General features: G+C 44.0%; 1 protein-coding gene across 10 annotated transcripts in view; it reads right to left on the bottom strand.

Annotated features, from left to right (window-relative positions):
• Positions 1 to 25,539, bottom strand: part of AP1S2 (adaptor related protein complex 1 subunit sigma 2) — a 380,836-nt gene that overhangs the window by 201,831 nt on the left and 153,466 nt on the right. The window contains exon 6 of one of the 10 annotated variants that reach the window (XM_069636788.1): positions 13,707 to 13,831. The exons of 8 other annotated variants lie outside the window; for them this stretch is intronic. In XM_069636788.1, the coding sequence (XP_069492889.1) occupies positions 13,754 to 13,831 (78 nt within the window). In that variant the 3' untranslated portion in view covers positions 13,707 to 13,753. Of the gene's footprint in view, positions 1 to 13,706; positions 13,832 to 25,539 lie in introns of those variants that run through there. One more of the 10 variants, XM_069636789.1, reaches the window with a different exon arrangement.

A 25,539-nucleotide genomic window follows, 5' to 3' on the forward strand; every position in this document is an offset into this window, starting at 1 on the left:
TTTTGGGCCCACAGGAATAAGTCTGTAAAGCCGAGTCCAAGGATACACGTAAGTTTTACTGCATTCCCCAGGACAATATCTTTTATATTGTCATAGAGTCTTAGGAGAGACTAAGACCAAATGCAGAGTCTAGATGGAAGCTGGTCCCATGGAGTCCATGGAAGATGATGGTGCATCCGATTTTTAAAGTCCAACAAGCCTACAGGAGTATTCTGTAGCAAGTTTTCATGAATGGCAGGACAATCAGACGCTTTCTGAGAACAGTCTTTGAAGGCACCACATGCAGCGTAGGAAGTGCCCTCATGGAATAATGCATATCTTTGCACAACCTCAAAAAAGACTCATCCATAATGACCGAGTCCTCCAGAGAGGGAGAAGAAGGTGAAAATGTGGAGATGGCTCCTTTGGTCCTTGTATGTGACTGTTTCCCGAAGGCACTAATAGAGGAAAATTGGGTAGAAGTAAATGGATGACCCCAAAGCACCCATTGTAGGCATTTCTGAATGAAGAACCTGAGCATAAGTAATGGTAGTTGCTTAGGAATGGGTGCCAGACCCTGGTACATAATCAGCACCTCGTTTAAAACAGAAACACACGCTGATGACTGAGAGGGACAAATGGGTGACAATGCAGGGCCTTGTGGCATGCCTTGAATAGAAGGTGGAGCCAACACAGTTGCAAGAACATTGGGAGACATCACAGTCCGAGGAGGAGCCAAGGGAGCTTCAGTGTCAGCAGAGATGCTGCGTCCAACTACCCATGCTTTACTGTGCAATGCCGCCGCCATGAGGAGCTACAGCACAGCAACTTGCAAACACAGAAGTCAAAAATACAAAGAAAAACAATTCCTCTCCAATTCTGTGCCCCAGAGGTCTATTCCAAAGAAGGGCAATCCTATACAAGATGAATCATCCACAGGGCTGTCTTGAATGCACTGGGAGGCTCTCCCCCACTCACTCACGAGAACACAGAAGACAGATTCACGCCACTTTGCTCCGCGGAGAGTCGGGTGTTTCAAAGGTATGCTCCTCCCACAGCAACAGAGGTAGTAGGCAGACTGCTCCAGCGAGGCACATCACAAACCAGGCACAGAGCACTACCAGAACACTCTTCCCACGATTAGGATAAGGGAGTTTCCTCCCGTAGTACTCTTGCCTTTACTTAAGGTTTCCCCACTCACTGAGATGAGGGAGATTACTCCAGTATTTCCTCTTGGGTTTTCTAATAGATTTCACAATTATTGCTGTGAGGGAGATTACTTCTGTAGCACTCTTGACTTCTCTTAGGGCTTTCGTAATTATTGTAACGAGGGAGATTACTACTACAACACTCTTGGCTTTTCTTATAATCTTCACAATCACTGTGAACGCCCCTAGCGTTTCGCTCTCAGCTTTCTTGTGTGCATCTGCGGCTGCACGGAGCCCTTGGCTTGTCAGTGTCGGCGGAGTTCATGGGCCACACAGTGCATCTCCCAGAGGTCACACCACTGTCTGATTTCTTCCAGCTTCCAAGTGGGACAGTTCCCCATCGAGTCACAGAGTACTCCTCTGACCTTTCCATGTTGTCCCCTCGACCAAGGACCAGCTTCTGTCCACAACCTTCTCATTCCCAGGTTTGAGCTTCCTGGGTGTAGAGGTTTGACGCTGGCTTCTCCCTTTAGCAAGTCCTTATTCTGTTTTTATCCTTGGTTGCTGTGTCCTCTCAGTGGAGGATGAGAGTTCTTCCTTTGTTTCCAAAGAGGTATTCTGTATGCCTCCTTGGGGCCACCTCTTCCCAGTACTGGCTATCTTCACTGAAGGAGTAGTTGTCATTGCTCCTTCACTCTTCTTCTCTGTGTTATTGGGTCCCAACCTATTGCCATTCTTCATGTCTCTTTTACTCTTCCTCTTCTCAGTGGTTTCAGATCTTGGTTGAGTAAAAGAAGAGGTCTTACAATAGGAAACAGTTGTTTTTTACAGTTGGACTTCTTGGGACAATGGGGTCTCATAGGGAAGATGATTTGGAAGTTCCTTCACGGAACGAGAGTCCCCATCCCCAAGAGGGGAGTGTCTCCCTGTGAGATCCCGCTTATGGCCACCTCTGGGGGGAATGTTGCGTAGTGGGCTCACCTCCCTAGCCTCACAGGGAAGGGCTCCTCTGTGGGGAGAAGTGATGTGTTCCCATGAATCGTCACAAAAGGTACACCAGGCTATGCAACTGGTATGGGATTGAGGGGAGCACCTGGATTTCTCCTGCCAAGCTGACATGCTGGCAAATGAGAAGGTATGAGAAATCTAAGGTACAGAAGAGTTCTTCCTCATTTTGGTAACTGTGTATCTGCTTGTCTGGCTATGGTTTATTACAGATTATTGCAACCTCAATTAACTCTGCCAACGTATTTAGTGTGTTTCAAGGCCCTGGACCTGGAGAAACCCATCCAGAACAGACAGTGGACCTTTGGATAAAACGATGCACTGGTGAGAGTGGAAGCAAGTGGGGCAGAGGAAGGGGAAGGGTGCGCAGTGCCCCATGATGGTCAACACCTGGAGTCCAGGCTTTTAAATATGGTTGAACAATAGAAGTGACACTTTAGCCTGAAGGCACCTGGTAAAATGCTCCATATATTTTAGTTTTATTTAATTTGTAGAGGGAAAAAGTGCACCCTGAAATGGGGCAGAGTGGCACTGAAACAGCCTCTGTATATAAGCTTGATATTAATTCTGGTACATAAGCCACAGAGAATCGAAGAAATTGAGAAGTTACGTTTTCTGTGGCAATAAGCCCGCCCTTATGCCGGACCCAGCTCATCGACCCTTTATGAAGCAACCAACTTCTAAGGACCTGGAAGAATAGGGAGGAGCACACACGACATTGGGAAGCCAAATACAACATTAGCCATGGCTCTGCTAATTAATATCTCTGGTTACATATGATGCACTTACTGCTCATCTACCCACCACCAACCATCCAAGACACAACGGAATCTGAAACAATAATGGAGCAAAAATGTCCCCAAACTCATGCCATCATCATAAGGAATTTCAATACAAAATGACAGACCTGTGTGAAATAATGTAGGGAATCAACATTACTAAAATTTAATGCCCAATCTACCATTCGATTAGAGAACGTTTCTTCCACCTCAATAGAGGTAAATTGTAGAATCTCAAGCAAGGAAGTTCAACCTGTTACACAGGTCAGAATGTCCCATCATTCCTCTATGGGACAGTCGGTTATAAGCAGAGGTGTTCATATTTGAGTGCATATTCTTTCCAAAAGCCAATGCTGAGGCTAAAAGGAAACAATTAGGCCCGGAGGACCAGCTTTCAGATACCCGATTTGAGGATGAGGGTTGTCGAGGCACGTGAAGAGAAGATTGCGGCAGTGGTGTGACGTGAGCCCAGCAGGCAGTGCAGGATGGAGGATAGAGGGAAGCACAGCAAACTGCATCACTTTCTAATGAGCCCTAAAGTGGATCCATTTAAGCGGGGGAATCCTCTGCAATACAACAAGAGACGAAAGCTTAGGAGGCTCTGAAGGTGAACGCGTCCCTACCTCGGGGTGCCATCTGTGAGCTAGGGCATCCTGCGGGGTTAGGTAAGCGGCCACGCCCTCCTGAACTGGTAAGGGTTCCGGCAACTCTACACAGTACTCGGCAGAGTTGATGAAGTATTTGCAGAAGCAGGGAGGAGATGCCGACGACTGCGCTCCACTTTAAGCAGTGCAGATGCTTTGGCGGTCTAGAGACGGTTCTGTTGTGCCTGGAGCGCACTACAGTAAGTATGGTGATCCTCCACTGGCCAGGCAAGGGGGAGGTAGCGGGAGCCCCCTCACCTCCCCCGTGAATCGCTTTAGAAAGGAGGACCCAGAGGCAAGCACAATAGCTGTCCCTGCTACCATAGCAGCAGGCTTCTCAGTGGCGGACCTGGTCTGATTGAGGCTGGAGGGAAGAGGTGGAGCCCCCACCGAAACCCCTTAAGATCGCCTAGACTTCACTCCTGAGGAACGAAAGGACTGCTATTGTAGGGCACGTGCCGTCTGCGTGTCCGCCTTGATGCCCTGGAGTGATTCATCCACCGCTTTTCTGAACAGGTTGTCCCTGTCAAAGGGCATGTCCAAAACCCCTTTGTCTGGACCTCCTGCCTAAAGTTGATGGCCCTGAGCCAGCCACGACGACGAAGGCAGGCGCCGTTCCCCATCTGGCTGAACCCCATGTCCACAATGTCCATGGCCACCATGATGGCATGATCCGAAGCCACCTCGCCTTCTTGAAGGAGTTCCAAGGCCTCGACCCGCTTGTCGTTGGGGAGGAAGTCCAGGAGCGGAGCTATCTTAAACCACAGCTCCTGTTCGTAACTGGCTACGATGGTGAGGGCGTTGGCAGCCTTCATCGTTGTTGCAGCTCGGTAGATAACCTTCCTACCCATCAAGTCCAATTTCTTCCCCTCGCTGTCCGGCGGAGTGGACGAAGCAAAAGACGCTGAGCCCGACAATTGGTTCCTGGTGGCCGCTGAGACCACGGAGTCTGGCGACAGTTGAGACCGCAGACACTTGGGTGCACAGTCCGACAGCCTGTACTTGTTTCTCCAGCCGGTCTCTCTTCACTGGGGCTGTGGTGGGGTTCTTTATCAACGCCAGCCCTTCGTCTCAAACATCGTCCACTAGGGGGACCGAAAGGATGGTCTTCCTCTTCGCCTCTCGGCACTGATACAAGAAGCCTTCCTTCTTTTCCTCCAGCTTGAGAACGATCCTATCTCATCCGGAGGAGAGGCGGCAGGAGGTCCCCCATCACGTCATCTGTGTCCGTCGTTGCAGTGTCTGATTCCATCTCCTTTGGGGGGGTGAGGGGCTGTGGAGAGGGTGGAGAAGGGTGTCGTGGAGAGGGTGGAGAAGGGTGTCGTGGAGGCATCAGGTGTCTCCTCCTATTGTTGGTCGGTGGTTCCCCCGATGGCAACGAGGCGACCAGCACTGGTGCCGTGGGGAGGGAGGGAGTATGGGGTGTTGATGGTGGGATCTTCGGTATCCTCCTCTGCAACTCGGACACTAGCGAGTTGAGGGTCGAGATGATATCCAGTGCAAAGTCTCTACGAGGCCTCTGGAGAGTAGAAGGGCCTGGGCTCCCCTCCCCCATCGTCCTGGGGTCCCTCGTCTCCAACAACGGTATCCCTGTCGTCATCGCCCTTTTCGTGGGGCGAGTTCCCGGGAACCTCAGTCGTCTTCATCACTCTCTTGGACGGAAATGAAGTCGTCCTCATCTTCAGCTGAAGAAATGTCTGTTCCCTGAAGGACTTCAGTGCCCCCTCTTCAGGTCCAGAGGGGTCGGTCGCGGGCTAATGTCTGGCATCCTTAGCCCGGCATCCTTTTCTCTGACATCTTATCAGCGGGTATTTTCGAAGCCTCGCTCCTGGGAGGAAAGGTCACCCTTGCCACCGCTGGGGTACCCTGCGGGTCTGCCCCTACAGCCTTTGAAAGCAACGCCACCACCACCTCGAGGGAGGGTGAAGCTTTCGCCTGGTGCGCCTGGGCCTTCACAGAGGCGCCAGGCCCTTTGTCTTTCTTGGCCTTCTTCACGGCTGAATTGGAGGTCTTGTCCTCTTTGGCCTTTTCCCTTTAAGGGCCAGATCAGACTCTTTGTCTCCTTTGTCCTTCTCTGCCGCGGGCAGGCTGGAAACTGTACCCCGTTTGGCCTTCTCCCGTCTGGTCTTCTCTGGGTTCTCCCGTAGCTTACCCGGGTTATCCGATTTTCTCTTGGATGAGGAACCAGAGCGGAGATTGATGTGGATGGAGATGATGGGCGCACCCTGGTCGCCGCGAGACCTGCAGCAGCGGCGACCCTGACGGAAGCGGACTTGCAGTGCTTGGCCTTGTGTTGGGCCCCCACGGGTGGGGTACCCGCAAAGGACTTAGAAGCCTGTTCAGCTTTTGCGGATACAGGCGAGGAATGCCGCCGGGTACCACCGGTGCAGAGGCCTAGGCCTACAGCCCCGCTTCCAACCGTTGATGTCGGTCCCTCAATGTGCACTTCAAGAAGCCACAGCAAAAGGCACAATCTTCCTCCTTGTGCGTCGGGTGCAGGCAATACAGACACTGGGAATGCTTGTCGTCCATGTACACATTCCGCCAACCGCAGTCGCAGCACAGCTTGAAGAGGAAAGCGCCGTCCTTCTTGTCTGACATGATTTGCCTGAAGAATCTTCTGGAAGCCTCCAAGAAGAATACTTGATGAAAACAGCCCTTGAAGGACGATAAAAAATCCAAAAAACGGGTCCCCGTTAGTCGGAAGGATGATCGACGGAGCGCACAGGCTCGATTGACTGAAAAATTAGAGTTTAACTCTCAAAAAGCAAAAAACGCAGCAAAAAGCTTGAAGAGCAAAGCACGAGGACTCCCAACACTTGAACGTGCGGTAAAAATCTGAAGATGGCTGCCTGCTGAGGGGCTTAGGCAGAGGGCAGTCATTGGCTGGGGGCAGTATGACCCCAGAGCTCAGTGATTGGTTGTTAGGAGAAAGACAGTTCAGAAATGAAACTGATTTTTTCTTTTACTGAGGATTCGCAGCCTGACGACGGGTAATATTCATGAGCATGTGAATCCATGCCAGACCCCATGCTGGAGAACATCCTCTACCTGGGTGCACTGACCTACCAGCTAAACAAACTCCAAAGAGTACAAAACTCAGCTGCCAGACTGCTTCTCGCATTGGGACGGAGGGACCCCATCTCCCCTGCTCTCCGCACCCTACAAAGGGTCCCAATTGGACGCAAGGCCACCTTCGAATTTCTATCTATTATCCATCGAGCGGTGCACAAAGCAGGCCCCAAATTACTGCAACAAAAGATCACCACGCCTTACAACCCAACTCGCACCCTAAGTTCAAGCACTGCCCTCCTCCTAGAGGTCCCCACCTCCAATTCGGCCAGGATCGAAGGGTCCGCCTACTCAACCCTGGCGCCAGCTTTGTGGCACTCACTGCCTCCACACATTAAACACAGTGAAGACTACATGGCTTTCCGGAAGGCATTCAACCTGGCTCTTCACCTAATAACACATAAGGGAATGCAGTGATTCACTCAATTTACCACCACGACCAACAACTGGCGTAGTATCCCGCTCAAGAAGAACCCTTTCATAGACTCTCAGGCCAGACCATATCTACCCCCATTACCTGGAGCCTCTGCCACAGACTTGAAACTCGAATCGTAGTGACACCATTGCAATCGACGGAACGGATGCATTACCTTATCCGCAGGAATACTGTACGTTCTGAGGCCTAGAGTGATCTATCGCCAATAATCTGGACTGACTGTGCTAGACTCCCAACCCAAGCACTAATAATCACTCATGAGCTTGATCAAGGCCATGCAATTATGCACCATGCAATAAATCTAAGAAGGCACATGCCTGCTAATGCTACACATCTGGAAATCCAAGAGTAGAACTAGATACCAGGAGAACATCTTGCACTTATTTTGCTAATCACACCTACCAGTGAATGTATTTAGCAGAACTACCTACCTGGAATCTATCTAGAAGAACTACCAGCCCAAGCACTAATAGCACTTATGAACTTGATCATGTCCTGCAAATAGGCACTACGCTATCAGTCCAGGAAATGCCCTTGCTTGCTAATCCTACATATCTGAAAATCCCAGAGGAGAACTATACACCAAAGAATGCTCTAGAACTTACGCTTTGCTAACTATCGGGAATGTTTTAGGCAGTTCTACTATAGGGAATGCATTTAGCAGAACTATTGACTGAGGACTTTGCTAGCACCATTACGATACCAACATGAGTCTTGGGACGGATCTGCATGTCACCGCCAGTCGAACAGTCTTCGCCAAAGCAATTTGACCCAACAAGACACAGGGAGGACCTTAGCCTTACAGCCCGAACCCTAAGGAGATACACCCCACCGCCCTCTGACCCCCCCAGCACCCACAAGGGCATTCAAACCGCAGCGCTTTGGAATCATACCAATTGTAAAAGGCGCTATACAAATGCCCACTAACATAACAAAACACTGTAAAGATAAAGGTGAAAAAGGGAGACTCATTCCCTGCACTTGTAGCCATATGCACTAACCAGAGCACTGCAAACTAAATGAGAGAAGCAGATGAGTGAGACAAATGTGTCCCACTCACCACAAGAAATGGCAAGAGTCTCCGGATCGGGCGGGAGGTAAGCTGTGGGACTCCACTGAAGTCAATGGAGAAAAGTTGCACGTGAAAATCTTTCCTTACACCAAAATCATACTGATAAACCTGGTGGTTACATGTGCAAAAGAAATTCCGGAATGGATTGTCTCTGAATGTCCCACAGAAAGATCACGATCTGGGGGAATAAGTTGCTTCATGATGCACACAATGTTTTCCACCACCTGCACTGGTTCTGGTATGGATATCCCCTTAACCATGTCAGATAGTCAGTGGTTCAAGATCAACTCCACCATCAACTTCAGCAGTGGAACCCTTCCTTTAACCTGCATGTTCTGTTGGTGGGTCACAAACGATACTGGCAAGATATCAGCACATAAAACGTAGGACTACATGGCATGAAGATTCCCCAGGACGTAGCGAAGGCACGCAGAGGTTCGCTTGCCGAGAAAAGGCAAGTGCAGTGAATACAAACCTTAAAAATCTATGACACGCAGCATGTGACCAGTGGTGGTACAGAAACGTAAATTTGGAAAGTCCAATTCAATAAGTTCTACTTAGAAAGCCCAGAATGGGAGCCAACCCCTTCATGGGCTGAAAGGAAGGGCAAAAAAATAATCTTTTAGTTAAAAAACAAAATGCACAAACACTGCACAAAGAATGCAGAATGTGAGAGATGTTCTCCGTCCCGACAGCTAGGTGAACAAGCAGGAACTGATTGTTAAGGCTTGTGGCACGGTTATATTTGTGAACATTAGTAGTCAGGTGCATAAGTAATAGAGCGTCTGCATAGCAGGACTCTTAAAGCATACATTATTTTGCTGCTTTGTAGCATATTTATAGCACTTTTCCGGCCTGTTATGCTGCAGGAGCAGGCCTTGACAAAAAGTTGTGAAGAAGTAAGAACCTCACTGACAATAGAGTAAAACAAATACTGCCTTCAATGAACTATCCAATTAACTTAGTAAGAAAAATTCACAAATAAGATGCTACTTTGAACCCCCGAACCACACCGTCAACTTCCTCCTTACACTTCTCACCAGACACTTCTCTGTTCAGTGCTTGCTATATTCAGCAATAACATTTCCAAATCATTAAGAAGATGCAGGAGCTAAGTAACCCCAGCAGTTGAAAGGGATTTCTTTATTTATTAAGAAGGTGACAGAATGGAGTAAATAGCATTCCAAGATTAGACACAAGCAACAAAACCACAAACTTGCATTCATAATTTCTCAATGTCAGCTCAATACCTTAAAAACAATACTGCTATGGGTGTGCCCTTACAGAAAAGAGGGAGGGCCAGTTTTCTATTGATGGCCAAATGATGCCACCAAGACCTCACTGTAACCCAGAGCAATGAATTTCTCCTGCAACTAAGACACTCTCCTGCAACAGTGCCTCGATGCCCAAGGACTGTTAGTGCACTTTACAAATACAAATAAATAAAATAAGATAAGCTAAACAAAACAAGAATACGATATTCTACATTTTCACCATCATACTTAAGCATCAGTCACACAAAACATACTTACTATACTGCCTTATTCAGGTCGATTAATACCATCAATGACATATACATATTTCAAGTAGCCATTATATAGGTGCCTTAAGAGGCTCTGCCTCTCTTCACAATACCATAAAGTCGATATAATGAATAAACAGGACTTCAAACTATGAAAGAACTCAACAGGAAATGTGCCAATCCAATAGCATGTATAATTCCAGGAGACTTTTTACCTGTTCTTATGGTCAACAAAAACTATAGAACAGTGAAGTCTCCTCGTTTTAATTTCAGTAAATAATAAGCAAATTAAATTTAGACTGGGACATAAAGGTCCCAGATAAGCAGCATACCTGCTTAGTTCACTCCCTAAAGTCAGGACAATTCTCTCAACCAGCATGTGAATGATCCTTTATGCCACCAGCATTGTTCAGGTGGTGTGTTCAGACCATTGGCAAGAGCAGCAAATTCAACAAAGTTTCTCTGCGATAGTGATGGCTGATGTGAAGACATTTTATGGAATTAAAAAGGCTTCGATACATTTACAGGAATTGCTAGCTGCAACAAATGTTTGGATTACAAGTGTGATGCAATGACCCCTGCTCTGTAGGAGTACAGAGGTGAGCAGTCAGAACTAAACACCTATTCTACTAGTAAACCAGTATTGATCCAATCATAAAGGTGAAACGGGTACAGCACGACTGGTATACCGCCCTCATCGTTTAAGACAGCACAGGCAGAGGGCGGCTATTTACTTCAGTAGGGGTGTGAGCTAGCACAGAAGCAGACCAAAATAGTATGTTGGCATCAAAATAAAAGAATGCCCAGCCAAGGTAAAACGTAGGGTACTTCTTAATTAAAATAACAATACAAACTCATCAAAAACACTATAACCCACCCATATAAAGGAAAACACAGAATGGAGACTGGAGTAAAGGGGGCACGTTGGATTTCAAGACAGGGATGCACAGGCAATATTTTCAGCAGCAATATCAAAGTCACTGAAGAGATCTTTAAAAAAAAAAAAAGCTAGAAAGTGTCGCTTGGGCCTTTAAAGCAGCCCAGGGGGACACAAGCACTATCAGTATTTTTATTCTTGCTTTGCAGACTTTGATGGCAAATCAAAGTATAGACGCTTTCTCGGTCTGTCACATCGGGGAATGGCATCAATAGGCGCAAACGGTGATGTGCAGTTCGGCAGTGGCAATGGCTTGCAGGTCGAAGATGCTGCGAAGCGAAGAGCCAGCAGCACTAAAGACTCCGACGCCTGGGGTGTGGAGAAGCAACCTCAACTTGCTTAACACAGCATTGTGGTATGACAGCAGCAACAGCTTGAGACGCAAAGTGACTGGTCACTAGGCGGCTGCTGCTGGGGACGCTAAACGCCTCTGTGGGTCTCGAATGCACAGAAGAGCTTTGACGTTCGAGCGCAACTCAGAGATGTGGGATATGGCTGTGCAACAAAGTCAAAGATTCCAACAGTTTCTTTGCAACGGCTTGGATGCCAACTAAGTCATACGGAGATGCAGGGAGAGCCAGGAGTCACTTACTTGCTTCTTGGTTGTTGGGAGGACCCTGTCCAGGGTCTCCAAGTACAAGGGTAGTCCTTGAGCTGCCCTTTCTAACCACAAGGGGCTATTACCTCCAGTGAGCAGGATTTTGGGAACATGTAAACAGCTTGTCACTCAAAATGTTCCTTTGGGAAGGTTAGGGGGAAAAGAGCTTTCCTCCCTCTTGGACATTTTCGTCTTCACCTCTATATCAGAGGACTCTGAAGCAGACTGTACCACCAGCCAGGTGCCAGATTAATCCTCCTTCAAGTGTGCAAAGATGCAGGAATAAGTGTAGGGTCTGCCCCTTTTATACAGGCAAAAGCCCACAGAGGATTGGTTCCCTTTTAGCATTGATTGTGTATAGGCGCTATACAAATGATCAATCAATGCGTTTCAAAGCGCTTCAAGGAGGGAGGTGTAGGGTATTTTGTGGAGATTTGGGGCCTGACGGTATTTTATTACCGCCGAAAAATAACTTAGCAATAATCACTCTTTGTATTCAGATTTGGCCATGTGCAACAATAATACAATGGACATGCATTATTTCAGCACCCAGACCTGCATATTTGGTATACGTGGTTGGTGGTATTTTGGTGAGCATAATTCCCTTGTTTTATTTGTGGCCCCAATGTCCAGAATCCCTTATCTTCGCTTAGATTTTTCGTGTGATCACTAGAGAGACCTCAGACCTGCATTCTAGGGATACTACAATTTCCAGTGATAGTGTTGGTGCGCCACCATGGGCAAACTCACTGACTTATTTACGACAGAGAGCTATATGTGGTAGTCTTGTGGTAATTTCCACTACCTTATATACGGTAGGGAGCTATGTTCAGAGAGTCTCTCTTCCCGTTGGCTCATGTACCTCCAACAAGTTATACTACAGTCACTCACAATTATTCATACTGATTCTGACATGCACACATCTGTCTTAAAATGACCATTGCACTGTTTAAAAATCTCCCCACATCATTGGCATTGTAATGGTAAATAGAAAATAAACCACCCGTCTGTTTTCAAATATTTTCTGTATTATAAAAGTTGCATTTAGACATGATCTCATTCTTTACAGCAATAAAATGGAACAATCAAAGCATTTTCTATGACACACTGCAATTATAGTGGCGGAGAACAGAACTTAAATTGCAACATTATCACTTGATTAAGACACGCACGGGACTTTCATTTTTCTACCCTGACTGCATGCTTTCGTGCACACACACACAGCTCCCCCAGTTAGGTAATTACCTTATCTGTTCAGAGGCTTCTCTCTGTGAATGTGGCTCTCTTTTGGCTTAACTCCAGCAAAAATGAACGCTTGCCTTCTCAAGCCGGGGTCATTGCCTGGAATTCTCAGCTTTTTCAGATAGGACTGCCTCTGCCAGTGGAAAGGTAATTCTTTCAGCTTTCCCCAGTCTCGACTGCAGCAGGACACCCCCACAGCCAGGTCTTCTCCCCAGTAGTGCAGAAAGATGTCTGCCTGTCTTTTTCCCTGCTACTGCCCACTAAAACTTTCCTCTCAGCCCTCTTTATGACGTGTCCCAATGAAATCCATCATCTCTCATCCTCCTACTTTTCAACAATAGCTTCGCTTATACATTTGCAATTGTTGCAAATCTGACTTCCTCCTTCCTGCCGTTACTGTGCACAACAACACAGATAATCAGGCAGAGAAGAGAAGAAAAAAATCTCTCATTTAAATGGTTTTCAGAGTATGCCTAATTCTGCAGTAGAGAACACATTTTATTAGTGGGTTATATTAAAATAAGGTTTTATTAGTCAGGTTAATGGTTAATAGGTTAGCTGTTAATTTTCAAATGTGTCTCTAGCAATATAGGCATTTCAGGTGAAAAATAGTGTGCATTTTTAAATGAGCACGTGTGCTTTTAACTGTAAAAATAGATTTGCATTTTATATGTTAAAATCGTTTTTGACTGAATAGCCTGTCTTTCCTTGTTAATCTGGCAACCCATATAGCAATGCACCGCACCCTTGTGGTGGTGCTGCAAAAAAATTGTGCTACTTGTGCAGTATTGCTGTACTCTGTACTGTAACACGCCAAATATCCTTACATATACCCTCCTTTTGTTTTTAGAACTTGGCTATAATCCAAGCCAATTCCTAAAAACAACTTGTTCTATTTTTTTTTTACAATATAGCAATCCAACAAAATGAATATTCATGTGCATCAATGAAAATTTGCAATCAACATTTCATCTGAGTCCATCAGTTCATAAAATGTTCCACATTTGCCTTCTCAGTGGAAGTGGCATTACTTTAAGTTTAAATTTTCCAAGTCAATTAAAAACAATGAAATAAAACAACTAACTAAAACAAATAAGTAATATAACAAGTTAAAATAAATAATTAAAATAATAAATACGTGGAACTTCATATGCCGGAACTTTTGTTTTGTCTCTTTTGGTATGTCCCGACCAGCGATGTTATTCGGTTCATTCGAGTACTCTTTCATCTTGGCAATCTTGAATCCACAGTAGTCATCTCTTTTGGCATTCCGGTTATTTTGTCTTCACCTCCACCTGGAGGCAGGCATCTTTTGGTCTTCATCCAGGGGACTCCAGGACTCCATCGTCTCCCGTGGCCTCTGATCCCGGAACCTCCGACCAAATAATGTTAATTGTCTAAATCAAGATAGAAAATAAACAGATTAAGTACATAGCACAATACTAACTTCATCCTTTTGCCAAAAATAAAACATGCTTGGTAAAAATATTTCTTTTCTTTTTTTTTTTTTTTCTGAAATTAAACATAAGTTAAAAGAAAACAAACACATATAAAACAGCATTCAATATTTAATACACTTTCTCTCTGCACACCAACCACGAGCTTCTGTTATATGTGCATTTATTTATTTATTTATTTATTTATATTATATATTTTCACATATATTACAGTGTTTATGTGCCATCATAACAATCAACTTTTTTTTAACTCCTTTGTCACTGCCTCCTGATCACACCCATTTATTTTCTCAAGGGACTCTATCCGTTTCCACATGCTCAAGCTGCCTGATCTCATGTCTGGGATGGCATGGTTTGATTTGATTTACATGGACAAACTGCTCTATTGCTGTTTCACCTTCATTTTTCAAAATTTTATACACTACAGGAGAGACTTTATCTATAATTTGAAATGGCCCCTGCCAGGCTGCCAGAAATTTAGAATTTTTCTGTTTACTTTTTCCAAAATGAAACTTGTACACCTGATCCCCTACACTGTATTCCTTTACTGATGTCTTTTTATCATAATATGACTTAGCACTGTCAGCAGCTCTTTCCAAATTTCTCTGCACAAAAGCAAATGCGTGTTGCAAATGCCTCCTCAGTTCATCAATATATTCATGAACTGTGGATGCACTCACTAGAGTTTGCTCATGTGTTCTGTATAGTAGGTGTTGTGGTAACACCATTTTCCTACCTGTTAAGACCTCATGGGGGCTAACACCTGTCGCTTTGGCAGGAGTCGACCTGATTGCCATCAAAACCAATGGTAAACGCAAATCCCAGCTGGAACCTGCTTCTGCCACAAATTTCTTTAAAATATCCACAACAGACCTATTGCTTCTTTCAACTGTACCTGAAGACGCCGCCCGATATGCGATATGTAGTTTCCTTTTCACACCTAGTATTTGCCATACCTTGCTCATTAGAGTACTTGTGAAATGACTTCCTCTGTCTGACTCAATTCTTTGCGGCAACCCAAACCTTGAGAACACATGGTTCACCAGCAATGTGGCTGCTGTTTGCGCACTACAATCTGGTGCGGGAATGCACTCAATCCACTTTGACATCAAACATACCACACTCAAAATATAGCGGTGTCCCCTGCTTGACCTTTTTAAAGGACCTACATAGTCTATTTGCAAATCTGACCATGGGAGAGTTAGGCCTCTTTTCATCAATGGTGCTCTATGCATTGGTGAAGCAGGTTTAAATTGGGCGCATACTAGACATCCTCTAGTATATAATTCCACATCTTGGGACATATGAGGCCAGTAAGCATAATCTTTTAGTATTTCTAATGTTTTTTGTGAACCTCTATGGCCTGCAGTTATGGCATCATGTGCATGGTGTAGCATTAGTCCTCTGAATGAAAGGGGTACTACCCACTGTATTTGTCCTGTTATGGACTCTCTAATCATGAGTCCATCCTGTAATCTGATTCGTGTTTTGTTCTTTAATAACACCCTCAACTCTTCTTTTCCCATACAATCATTTTCTGTTAAAGGATTTTGTTCAGGATCTATCAAATGATTATAATAGATTCCCAAAATTTGATCATTCTTTTGTGCCTCAATCAAATCTTGGTCTGGCGTGTCATGACTCCACTGCACCACCGGTTGATCTACCTCCTTTGGTGCTTTAGAACGTGTGACTGCATCAATTTGTATTTCACCCATTAAATAATCAATAGGTAGCAATTCTCCCATCACAGCCCCAATCTTAGCCAGATGGTCTGCCTTATCATTTCCCTCCTTATCCTCTCCTGGTGTTTTTAAATGCCCACGAATTTTTCTCCAGTATATTGTTAAATTATTTTCTGACACCAATTTGTCTATGGCTTGTATCATTTTTCCATGTTTAAGTGGCTTTTTGTTGTATGTAACCATGCCTCTTGCTTTCCAACCAGGCAAATACTCCACAAAGCTATTCCGTGCATAGTCAGAATCAGTCACCAGGACAATTTCACTGAACTTTTTATCAACTGCAGTAGCAATTGCTTTATAGATGGCTGCCAATTCCGCCACCTGACTGCTCCTATCTCCAATCCTCATCCCTATACTAGGAACGCCTTCACATTTCAACCAGACATTTCCTATTCCTGCCACTAATTGTTTATTACTGTCATTTTCAATGTGACAAGCACAACCATCCACATATACAGTTGGCAAATCCTTGCATGTTTTTTCATCAAAAGCTTTGTGTGGTGATTGTTCAAATTCCTGTAAACCAGCTTCCACATCCATTTCATTTGTTATTTGTTCAGCTGCACAGTCATGTAAGTCAGCTAACCCTTGAGCAATTGGGCTCTTTTTATTTTGTCCATATCTTACTTCTACGGGAAAACCTTGTAATGCCAGCGTCCATGAAGTGATTCTGGATTGTGCTAGATTGCCTGATCTAATTCTTTTACTCTCTAAAAATTGCAAAGGTTGATGATTTGTTTCAATAATCACCTTTTCTCCCTGAACAATGGGGCGAAAATGTTGTAGCGCCCACACAGTGGTTAATAGGGCCTTCTCACATTCATTAAATTTCATTTCAACTTGGGAAAATGCCTTACTTGCATATGCAATGGTTTTGTGATTCAAATCGTGTTTTTGTGATAACACTGCTGACATACAATGTTCAGAAAAGCCTATTTCTATAAAGAAATCCCTATCCTTTATGGGGTATGCTAAACATGGTGCCTTTACAAGACATTCCTTCAATCTAGCCACTGCATCAGACTGCTCTCTTTCCCATCTCCAGGGAGTATTTAGTTTAAGCAGTTTAGTCAATGGTTGAGTGATTTCTGCATAATTCTCAATGAACTTTCTGTTATAGCCTGTCATCCCTAATAAACTTTTTACTCCTTTCACATTTTTAGGATCTTTTAATCTTTGTATGGCCTCTATTTTCTTCCTTTGTGGATTTAGCCCATGTTCAGTCACTTCATGCCCTAGAAAGTTCACTTTTTTCTTGCACCATTGTGCTTTTTGCAAAGATACTTTGGCGCCTGCTTTCTGCAATTGGCCAAGCACATGTCTTATTTCATCAAAATGGCTTTTAAGGTTTTCATTTTTTATCAAGACATCATCCACATAAACTATTGTCCCTCTTTCCGCTGCATCCGGCATGGCCTTTCTCAAAAATATGCCAAATTCACTCCCACTATTGATGTACCCGAATGGAGCTCTAAGCCAGGCATATTGAGTCCTGTCAAATGTAAAGGAAAATAGGTGTTGTATCTCCTCTGCCAATGGCACACACCAATATCCAGATGTGAGATCTAACGTGGTAAATACATTTGAACCATGTATCTGAGCTAGGCCCTGATCAATGAATGGTAGTGGCCATCTAGATACTGGTACTCTTTTATTTAACTCTCTTAAGTCTGCACACAGCCGCCATTGACCATTTGGCTTTAACACACCTAAAATAGGTGTATTGGATGTGCTATGAATGGGCCTAATTATTCCCCGTGATTCCAAATTTTTAATAATTTCTGCCAATGATTCTAAACATGCCAGCGGTAGTCTATACTGGCGTACAAACACTGGATTTCTGCTACAACCTTCTGGTAGTGTGGCCACATGTAAATCAGTTAGACCACAATCATAAGCATCTTTTGCAAATACATCCTTAAACTCCATAAATATTTCCCTCAGATTGCGTCGATCCTCATCGCTGTTACATGCATCCGCTAAGGAGATCTGCTCTTCTACCATTCTGGAAAATTCTGGGAACTCTTCTGGTAAAGGAATCTCAGCGCTTTCCTCTAACTGTGTGGCTGTGTCTTTTTGTAGAGCTGCCACTTTCAAATATTTTGGCATATCAGCTTCCACTTCAATGGGCTGATTTCCTGTTTCATTTTCATTTAAATTAAATATTATGCAATCCTCTTGATGGCAGCACACTGTCTCATTTGAATCATAAGGATACACAGAATGAATTTTAAATATTCCTTTGGGCTGAGAGTCCAGGTGTTCTGGCAACTCGCCCTTGGCATCTACATATTTTTCAGGAATATTCCCAATCACCATGTTACTTAGATCTGCCGTATAATGTGATTTTTGTATGGCCATTCCTAATGGGGAGTTTTCCTCTAAATGAATATCCTGACAACCTTTATTATTTACCATGATTTTTACAGATCCCTCACCAATGTCTACTAATGGAATGTATTCATAATCCGGGCCTTGCTGTTTTATGGATTCATTCAAGCATACAAATGCATCAGAGCCTTTCATCTGCTGTCCATTTTTGCATTTCAGTGTTATTGCAAACTGTTTTGTAAATGCAGGAATAATAGTATTTTTCCTCATCTGTAATTCGACTGCATAAGGAACTAATTGTGCACAATGATAAGCCCTTCTTTTGTCTTCAAATTCAGGTGCCGGCCCACCTAGGCGTGACCATATTTTTTGATTAAGGAAATCTAACACCATACACATTCTGTGCATGATGTCATTGCCCATGTAAAATTCATTTTGTGCTCCACTCACTATCCATACATTATGGTAAATTGTTTTCTGCCCAATGCTAATTTTAAGCATGCATCTGCCTGTAATTCGGTTTTCAAAGTCTGAACTGTCCAACCCAGAAACATATTGGTTTTTAATCCTAAATTTCGGGATTTCTTCCCTCTCCATAATTTTTTGCAACAATTTCTCATTAATGAAACTCCTTTCATGTTCAAGCGCTAAAGTGGCTTTTATTGTTTTAAGATAATCATTTATACCAACGTGAACCCATGGTTGCTCATCTTCCATGTGTATCTCTGCCAGAGTGGTAATGTGTTTTTCTGATCCTCCTTTGTTCTTTTGGAATTCCTAATGTTTCTCTTTCATTTGTACAAATCTTTACTGTTTTATTTAGCTCTAAGTTAAACCGTACCTCTTTTTTAGAAGTATTTGCACTTTCTATCACAATTTCATTTACTGGTACTTTCATTTTTAATCCATTAGTCACCTCAGAGTTGTCATGCAAAATTATATCAGAGCAATCTGTCATTTTAGCACTGCAGTTATCATGAGTACTTAGTCACTTTTCGGAAGCCCCCCGGTCATTGCTATGGCCATCAGCCCCCTCTTTGGAAGGTTGTTTTTGCGCTGTATAGAGCTTTCCTATTTGCTCAGCTAACATTTTCACTTGGGCCTCAAGGCATTGGAACCTTTCCACTTCTCTAGGATCCTCTTTCTGTGGCCTAGGTCGATATTGGTTGTTTTCCCCCTGATTGGATCTATTCTGATACCTCTCAGGTGATTGATACCGGTTGGGATGGTTTCTGAACTCTTGATTCATTTGTGGAGGAGAGCGGGTTGCACCCATCCTTTGATTATAGTCCCCTGGTGGGGAATCATTGTACTGGCGTGGACTGTAGTTCACGTTTTGCTTCATGTCCTGTCTCTCAGATTGTGGGTACTGGCCCCTATATTGATTTCCATTATCAGTAAATCGATCCACATATCGGGGCCTATCCTGATTACCATATATCATGGTGCTGGGATCAAATCTGCTCTGTGTCCCCAATGACTGGTAGGGACCATCATTTCTTTGATCTTGATTTTGTCTCTGGTTATGGTTCATACCTGCCATATCAGACCGGTATCTTACCCGGGGTCTATCTCCTAAATATCTAGGGCTGATGTAGCTCTCTCTATTACTAGGATCATGTGATTGGAACATTGGTACAGGAAATGGCGATCTTTGTTGATTACCCCTTTGTTCAGGTGTCACATTATTTTTACCTTGGCTTTGAGCAGACTCAAGGGACATTTTGGCTGACCTGATTTCCATTACTGTGGCTGAGGGTTCTTTAGATTTAGGCCTAGTATCTTTCATTTTATCACTTTCTCTACCCTGACAATAGAGTACCTCATATAGCTTGGTGCTTTGATGTACAATCCATTCAAGGGACTTGTCACGGTCAAATTCACGGACCAATTGGGATATGATGTCTTTCTGTAGCCCATAGAAGTATGCAGTTTTAAACTCATTGGAATTTGAGTCAAAAGATACATCAAAGCGAGAGAATGCTCTTTTTAAGTCTTGTAAAAATTGGCGAGGTGATGTATTAGGTCCAGCAGTAATAGTGTACGCGACTTTCTTTGCCTCCTGCAATGACTGAAAAGGAGAAAAATGACGCCTAATTTCTTTTTCAAACTCCAGCCATGTCATATTCTGCTGTTCATTTAATCCCCTTATGATGCTGGCCGTCGGGGCATCTAAAGTTAAATGAAAATATTGTCTGTACTGTTCCTTAGGTATCTGGAGCGCTTTAAAAATGTCATGCACCGCTTCTAAGTGATCCTCAATGCAGCATTCACCTCCCTTTTTAAATGGTTTGATCAGGGCTTTAATGGATTTCATTATTTTTATGGGGCTACTTGTTGCAATGCATGGAATTGCACTATTTTGTGAGTCAATCCTGTTTTCAGGTGTATGAGATTGGTGGCTGCCCCCAATGCTAGTATCAAATCCCCCAAGGGCGCTGCAACCAAGTTCAGTCACCGGCCCAGTCACTGGGGCACTAGCTCTTTGGGCAGAGCTAGAATTCACCTCCACTCCATTGAATGTGGTACCCTGCCGCCTCTCTTGGGACCTGGGAATGCACATTTGCTGTTCTAAGTCCTTACACTTTTTAAGGAGTCTGGTTGCTTCATTCTGCAAATAATTATTTTCATCACTCATTTTATTAATTGCCTCCTGCATATCGCACATTTGCATTTGGCATTCATTGAACTCTTTATTTCTCTTGTCTCTTTCTTGGATCATTTTAATCATTTCTTGTTCTGCACTCTGGAGATCACCTTCTTTTTCGCAATGTTCTTTTTGTAAAATCTGCATTTCTGAAACAACCTCATCTTTATCCTGCCTAATGTGATCCACTAAGGCTTTTAAGTGTGTCAATTCTTGCTCACTATCTTCAAATTGTTTCTTGCTTTTGGATAACTGAGTATCAAAGTCTCTGCATTTTAATTGCATGTCTTTTTGGCATACATCCAATTCTGCTCTCAACATTTCCTGATTTTTACTTGCCCCATCTAATTCAGTCTTTAACCTGTTAATTAGCTGAGTATCATTCTCTTGCATTCGCAGGGACTTGTTTAAAATAAACCATATTTTGCCGCATAGCCGTATTAAACAGTCTTTCTCTGCACTTTTATCGGCTGCATTCAATAATCTTGTAAGGCAGACCTGAATTATGCTGCCTTCTGCAAAAATATTGTCTAGTTTTTCTTTCTGCACCTCACCCTGAATGCGGTTACTCCATTCTAAGGTACTGTTCGAAGACCAATTCCCATGTGCAAATAACTTTGCCTCTAAATATTGCACTAGATCTGAGAATGTGGTTTCCCTTTGTGACATTCTGAAATTCGTTTTTAGTGGCACACTGCTATTATAAAATGGGTTCCCTTTAATGTGCAAATGGCAGTGTGAGACACGCTTGCCACGCCCAGTAGGTACTCTATGATCACTTTCCCGGCCTGCAACGCACCATAAATATGTAGGGTATTTTGTGGAGATTTGGGGCCTGACGGTATTTTATTACCGCCGAAAAATAACTTAGCAATAATCACTCTTTGTATTCAGATTTGGCCATGTGCAACAATAATACAATGGACATGCATTATTTCAGCACCCAGACCTGCATATTTGGTATACGTGGTTGGTGGTATTTTGGTGAGCATAATTCCCTTGTTTTATTTGTGGCCCCAATGTCCAGAATCCCTTATCTTCGCTTAGATTTTTCGTGTGATCACTAGAGAGACCTCAGACCTGCATTCTAGGGATACTACAATTTCCAGTGATAGTGTTGGTGCGCCACCATGGGCAAACTCACTGACTTATTTACGACAGAGAGCTATATGTGGTAGTCTTGTGGTAATTTCCACTACCTTATATACGGTAGGGAGCTATGTTCAGAGAGTCTCTCTTCCCGTTGGCTCATGTACCTCCAACAAGTTATACTACAGTCACTCACAATTATTCATACTGATTCTGACATGCACACATCTGTCTTAAAATGACCATTGCACTGTTTAAAAATCTCCCCACATCATTGGCATTGTAATGGTAAATAGAAAATAAACCACCCGTCTGTTTTCAAATATTTTCTGTATTATAAAAGTTGCATTTAGACATGATCTCATTCTTTACAGCAATAAAATGGAACAATCAAAGCATTTTCTATGACACACTGCAATTATAGTGGCGGAGAACAGAACTTAAATTGCAACATTATCACTTGATTAAGACACGCACGGGACTTTCATTTTTCTACACTGACTGCATGCTTTCGTGCACACACACACAGCTCCCCCAGTTAGGTAATTACCTTATCTGTTCAGAGGCTTCTCTCTGTGAATGTGGCTCTCTTTTGGCTTAACTCCAGCAAAAATGAACGCTTGCCTTCTCAAGCCGGGGTCATTGCCTGGAATTCTCAGCTTTTTCAGATAGGACTGCCTCTGCCAGTGGAAAGGTAATTCTTTCAGCTTTCCCCAGTCTCGACTGCAGCAGGACACCCCCACAGCCAGGTCTTCTCCCCAGTAGTGCAGAAAGATGTCTGCCTGTCTTTTTCCCTGCTACTGCCCACTAAAACTTTCCTCTCAGCCCTCTTTATGACGTGTCCCAATGAAATCCATCATCTCTCATCCTCCTACTTTTCAACAATAGCTTCGCTTATACATTTGCAATTGTTGCAAATCTGACTTCCTCCTTCCTGCCGTTACTGTGCACAACAACACAGATAATCAGGCAGAGAAGAGAAGAAAAAAATCTCTCATTTAAATGGTTTTCAGAGTATGCCTAATTCTGCAGTAGAGAACACATTTTATTAGTGGGTTATATTAAAATAAGGTTTTATTAGTCAGGTTAATGGTTAATAGGTTAGCTGTTAATTTTCAAATGTGTCTCTAGCAATATAGGCATTTCAGGTGAAAAATAGTGTGCATTTTTAAATGAGCACGTGTGCTTTTAACTGTAAAAATAGATTTGCATTTTATATGTTAAAATCGTTTTTGACTGAATAGCCTGTCTTTCCTTGTTAATCTGGCAACCCATATAGCAATGCACCGCACCCTTGTGGTGGTGCTGCAAAAAAATTGTGCTACTTGTGCAGTATTGCTGTACTCTGTACTGTAACACGCCAAATATCCTTATATATATGCTGGGATCAAACCTACTCTCCTACTTGTGCAGTATTGCTGTACTCTGTACTGTAACACGCCAAATATCCTTACAGAGGGAACATGGGAGAAAACAAATACATTCTAACAAGTCCTTGAAACAGACCAGAATGTGAAAAATAACTATCAATCATAACAGTACAAGTGCATGGAACAATAAGGGAGAGGTAGGGGAGGAAAAAAGGAGACAAAACTAACAGTAACGTTACTATGCCTGACAACAATTGTTGCAGTGTAAGAGTGACAAGAGGAGGGGGGAAGAGGGGAGGAGTGTGGCAGAGGAATGAAAGGGGTAAGGTGAGGAACAAACAAGCGACTATCAAAATAGGTCGACAACTGTTCAAGAGAGGGAGTGAGATGATAAGACAAGAAGGGAAAAAAGGAGGGACAGACAGGCTATTATCAGAGGTCACAAGGCCAGATGATAAGAGTAAGTGCTGATAAAAAGTGGTTGAGGGGGGCAAGAAGGCTGCAAAGACAGGTGGCTATGGATTACTGTGCCTAACTGCAATTGGGGTAGTGCCAGAAGTTGACAGAGGAGAGGGAAAAGGGAAGGAGGGGAGGAAAGGGTGAGGGAGGAGGAGGAGAAAAGAGGGACAAGGAGTAAGGCAAGAAGTGGAGAGAGGAGGCAGGAGATGATCATGGGGGGCCAGGAGGAAAGTGGGTGGTGAGACTAGACAAAGGCATGGGGGAAGAGGGTACGAGGACCCACTGGGGAGGGTCAGGGGGTAAGTGGACACTGGCGGGGGTTGGGGCACAGACACAGTGGCAGGGGGGGTCGAGCAGAAAAGAGGACATTGGCGGGGGCCATTCTGTAAGGTGTTCAGAATTTGTATTGCTGGCAATGTAATATGCAGAGTGTTTTGGAACCAGGGAGGTTTGGAACCAGGGAGGAAAACAGGAAGTTTGGAAGACCTATGAAAATCTAAAATGGTGGAACTCCGTCCTAACTGGAAATCGCTCTCCTGGGCTACTCCACACCCACCCCCACTTCCTTCGTCTACATCACAGGTTCTCTGTGAATGAACATCCTGGTGTAACTCTCTTGGACTGGTAGTCTGTCCCTTCAATCACTGGCTCTCTCCCTCTTCCCTGGGGGCAGTTCTTGTCTTCCTAGGAGGTGACCACCCTTTCCCAGGGAAGAAAATGTTTTGTGAAAAGCTCAGTCCCAGGCAGTGAATACAGAGAAGGCTCTGAGCGGGAGGGTCATGTGAGGAGTCAGGAATGAAATTCGGACAAGTGAGTCATGTTTTTGGGTCAAAGACTTTTATTAAAATTAAAGAGGTTGGGAAAATGACTCTCTGGCCCCACTCTAAGAGGAGTTGCCTAACCTAAACCAAAATCTCAGGATCTGTCAGTGTCATAATGTCCAAAACAAAACTGTCCCATGCCCAAAGTTCGATTCAGACCCTCACACTCTACCATTTTCACCTTAGAATTTAGTGTATTAATGTCTTTCGGTGGTTTAGAAAATAGGAAGAATAAATAACTCCAACACAAAGGTTCAAGGATAGCTCCCTTCCCCTGGATTCCTCTTTACTTCCTGATATTTTCACAAGTAGCAGTTCCTTGTGCCTTTTTTGTCCAGCAACAACCCTGATACATACAACTGTCTGGTTTTCTACTTTTGTCTTGTCAGGACACCTGGATACTCGCATGCCAAGTTTTTGCACTTTCTCTCCTGTTTACCACAATCCTTTTTCTAGTCCTGATATCTTCAAGGACCTCTTTAACTTCTGTACTTTCTTCTAACTGCCTGGTATGCTCTCCAGCCAGGGCTTCTTGTAATCACACACTTGCTTGAGAACGTATCTCCTTGATCTATTATTTTATCCAGGTTTCCCATATACTTGCACTGTATACACTGAAACTTGAAAGGTTTTCACTTGCAGTTAATTTCCCCTTTTGACAATAAGCTCCGTCGCTCTTGCAGCTTCTTTATTCACCATTACTTGCATTCGAATCACTGGTTCTTGTTGGCATAACTGACATCTCCCACGGCCAGCCATGGAAATGAGTTAGATGTTGCCTTTCAACACCTGCAAACGCCCAGGAGTCTATCGTCGGCACCTGCGTTCCTGCAGCATGTTCTCTTCACGTGGCAGCTTCTTTCTTCTTGGCTCTCGAGCGAGTCGGTTCCACTGCACCGGTCCCAGCCCTTCGGGCTCCTGGTCTGTACTAAGAAGCACTGCTCTCTCCTGCCAGCAGCACACCTCTCTGCTTCTGCTCTTTTTCCCTGCCAGGGGCGTGTGCGCCCCACAACTAGAGCCCTCCTTGTGCTTCTGGCCTCCTTCGCTCTGCATTACTCTGTTTCTCTTCCCCGTCACAGTGATTTGATTTTTATATTTGTATTACACCCATCCATATGGAGCCAAGCACAGAATTGCATCTTGGCGCACATGGTATAGTAGTAACAACCAGGAAGCCAGATTTATC

This window comes from Ambystoma mexicanum, chromosome 7p (assembly GCF_040938575.1).
Source record: "Ambystoma mexicanum isolate Mex_15411 chromosome 7p, UKY_AmexF1_1, whole genome shotgun sequence".
Lineage (NCBI taxonomy): Eukaryota > Metazoa > Chordata > Amphibia > Caudata > Ambystomatidae > Ambystoma > Ambystoma mexicanum.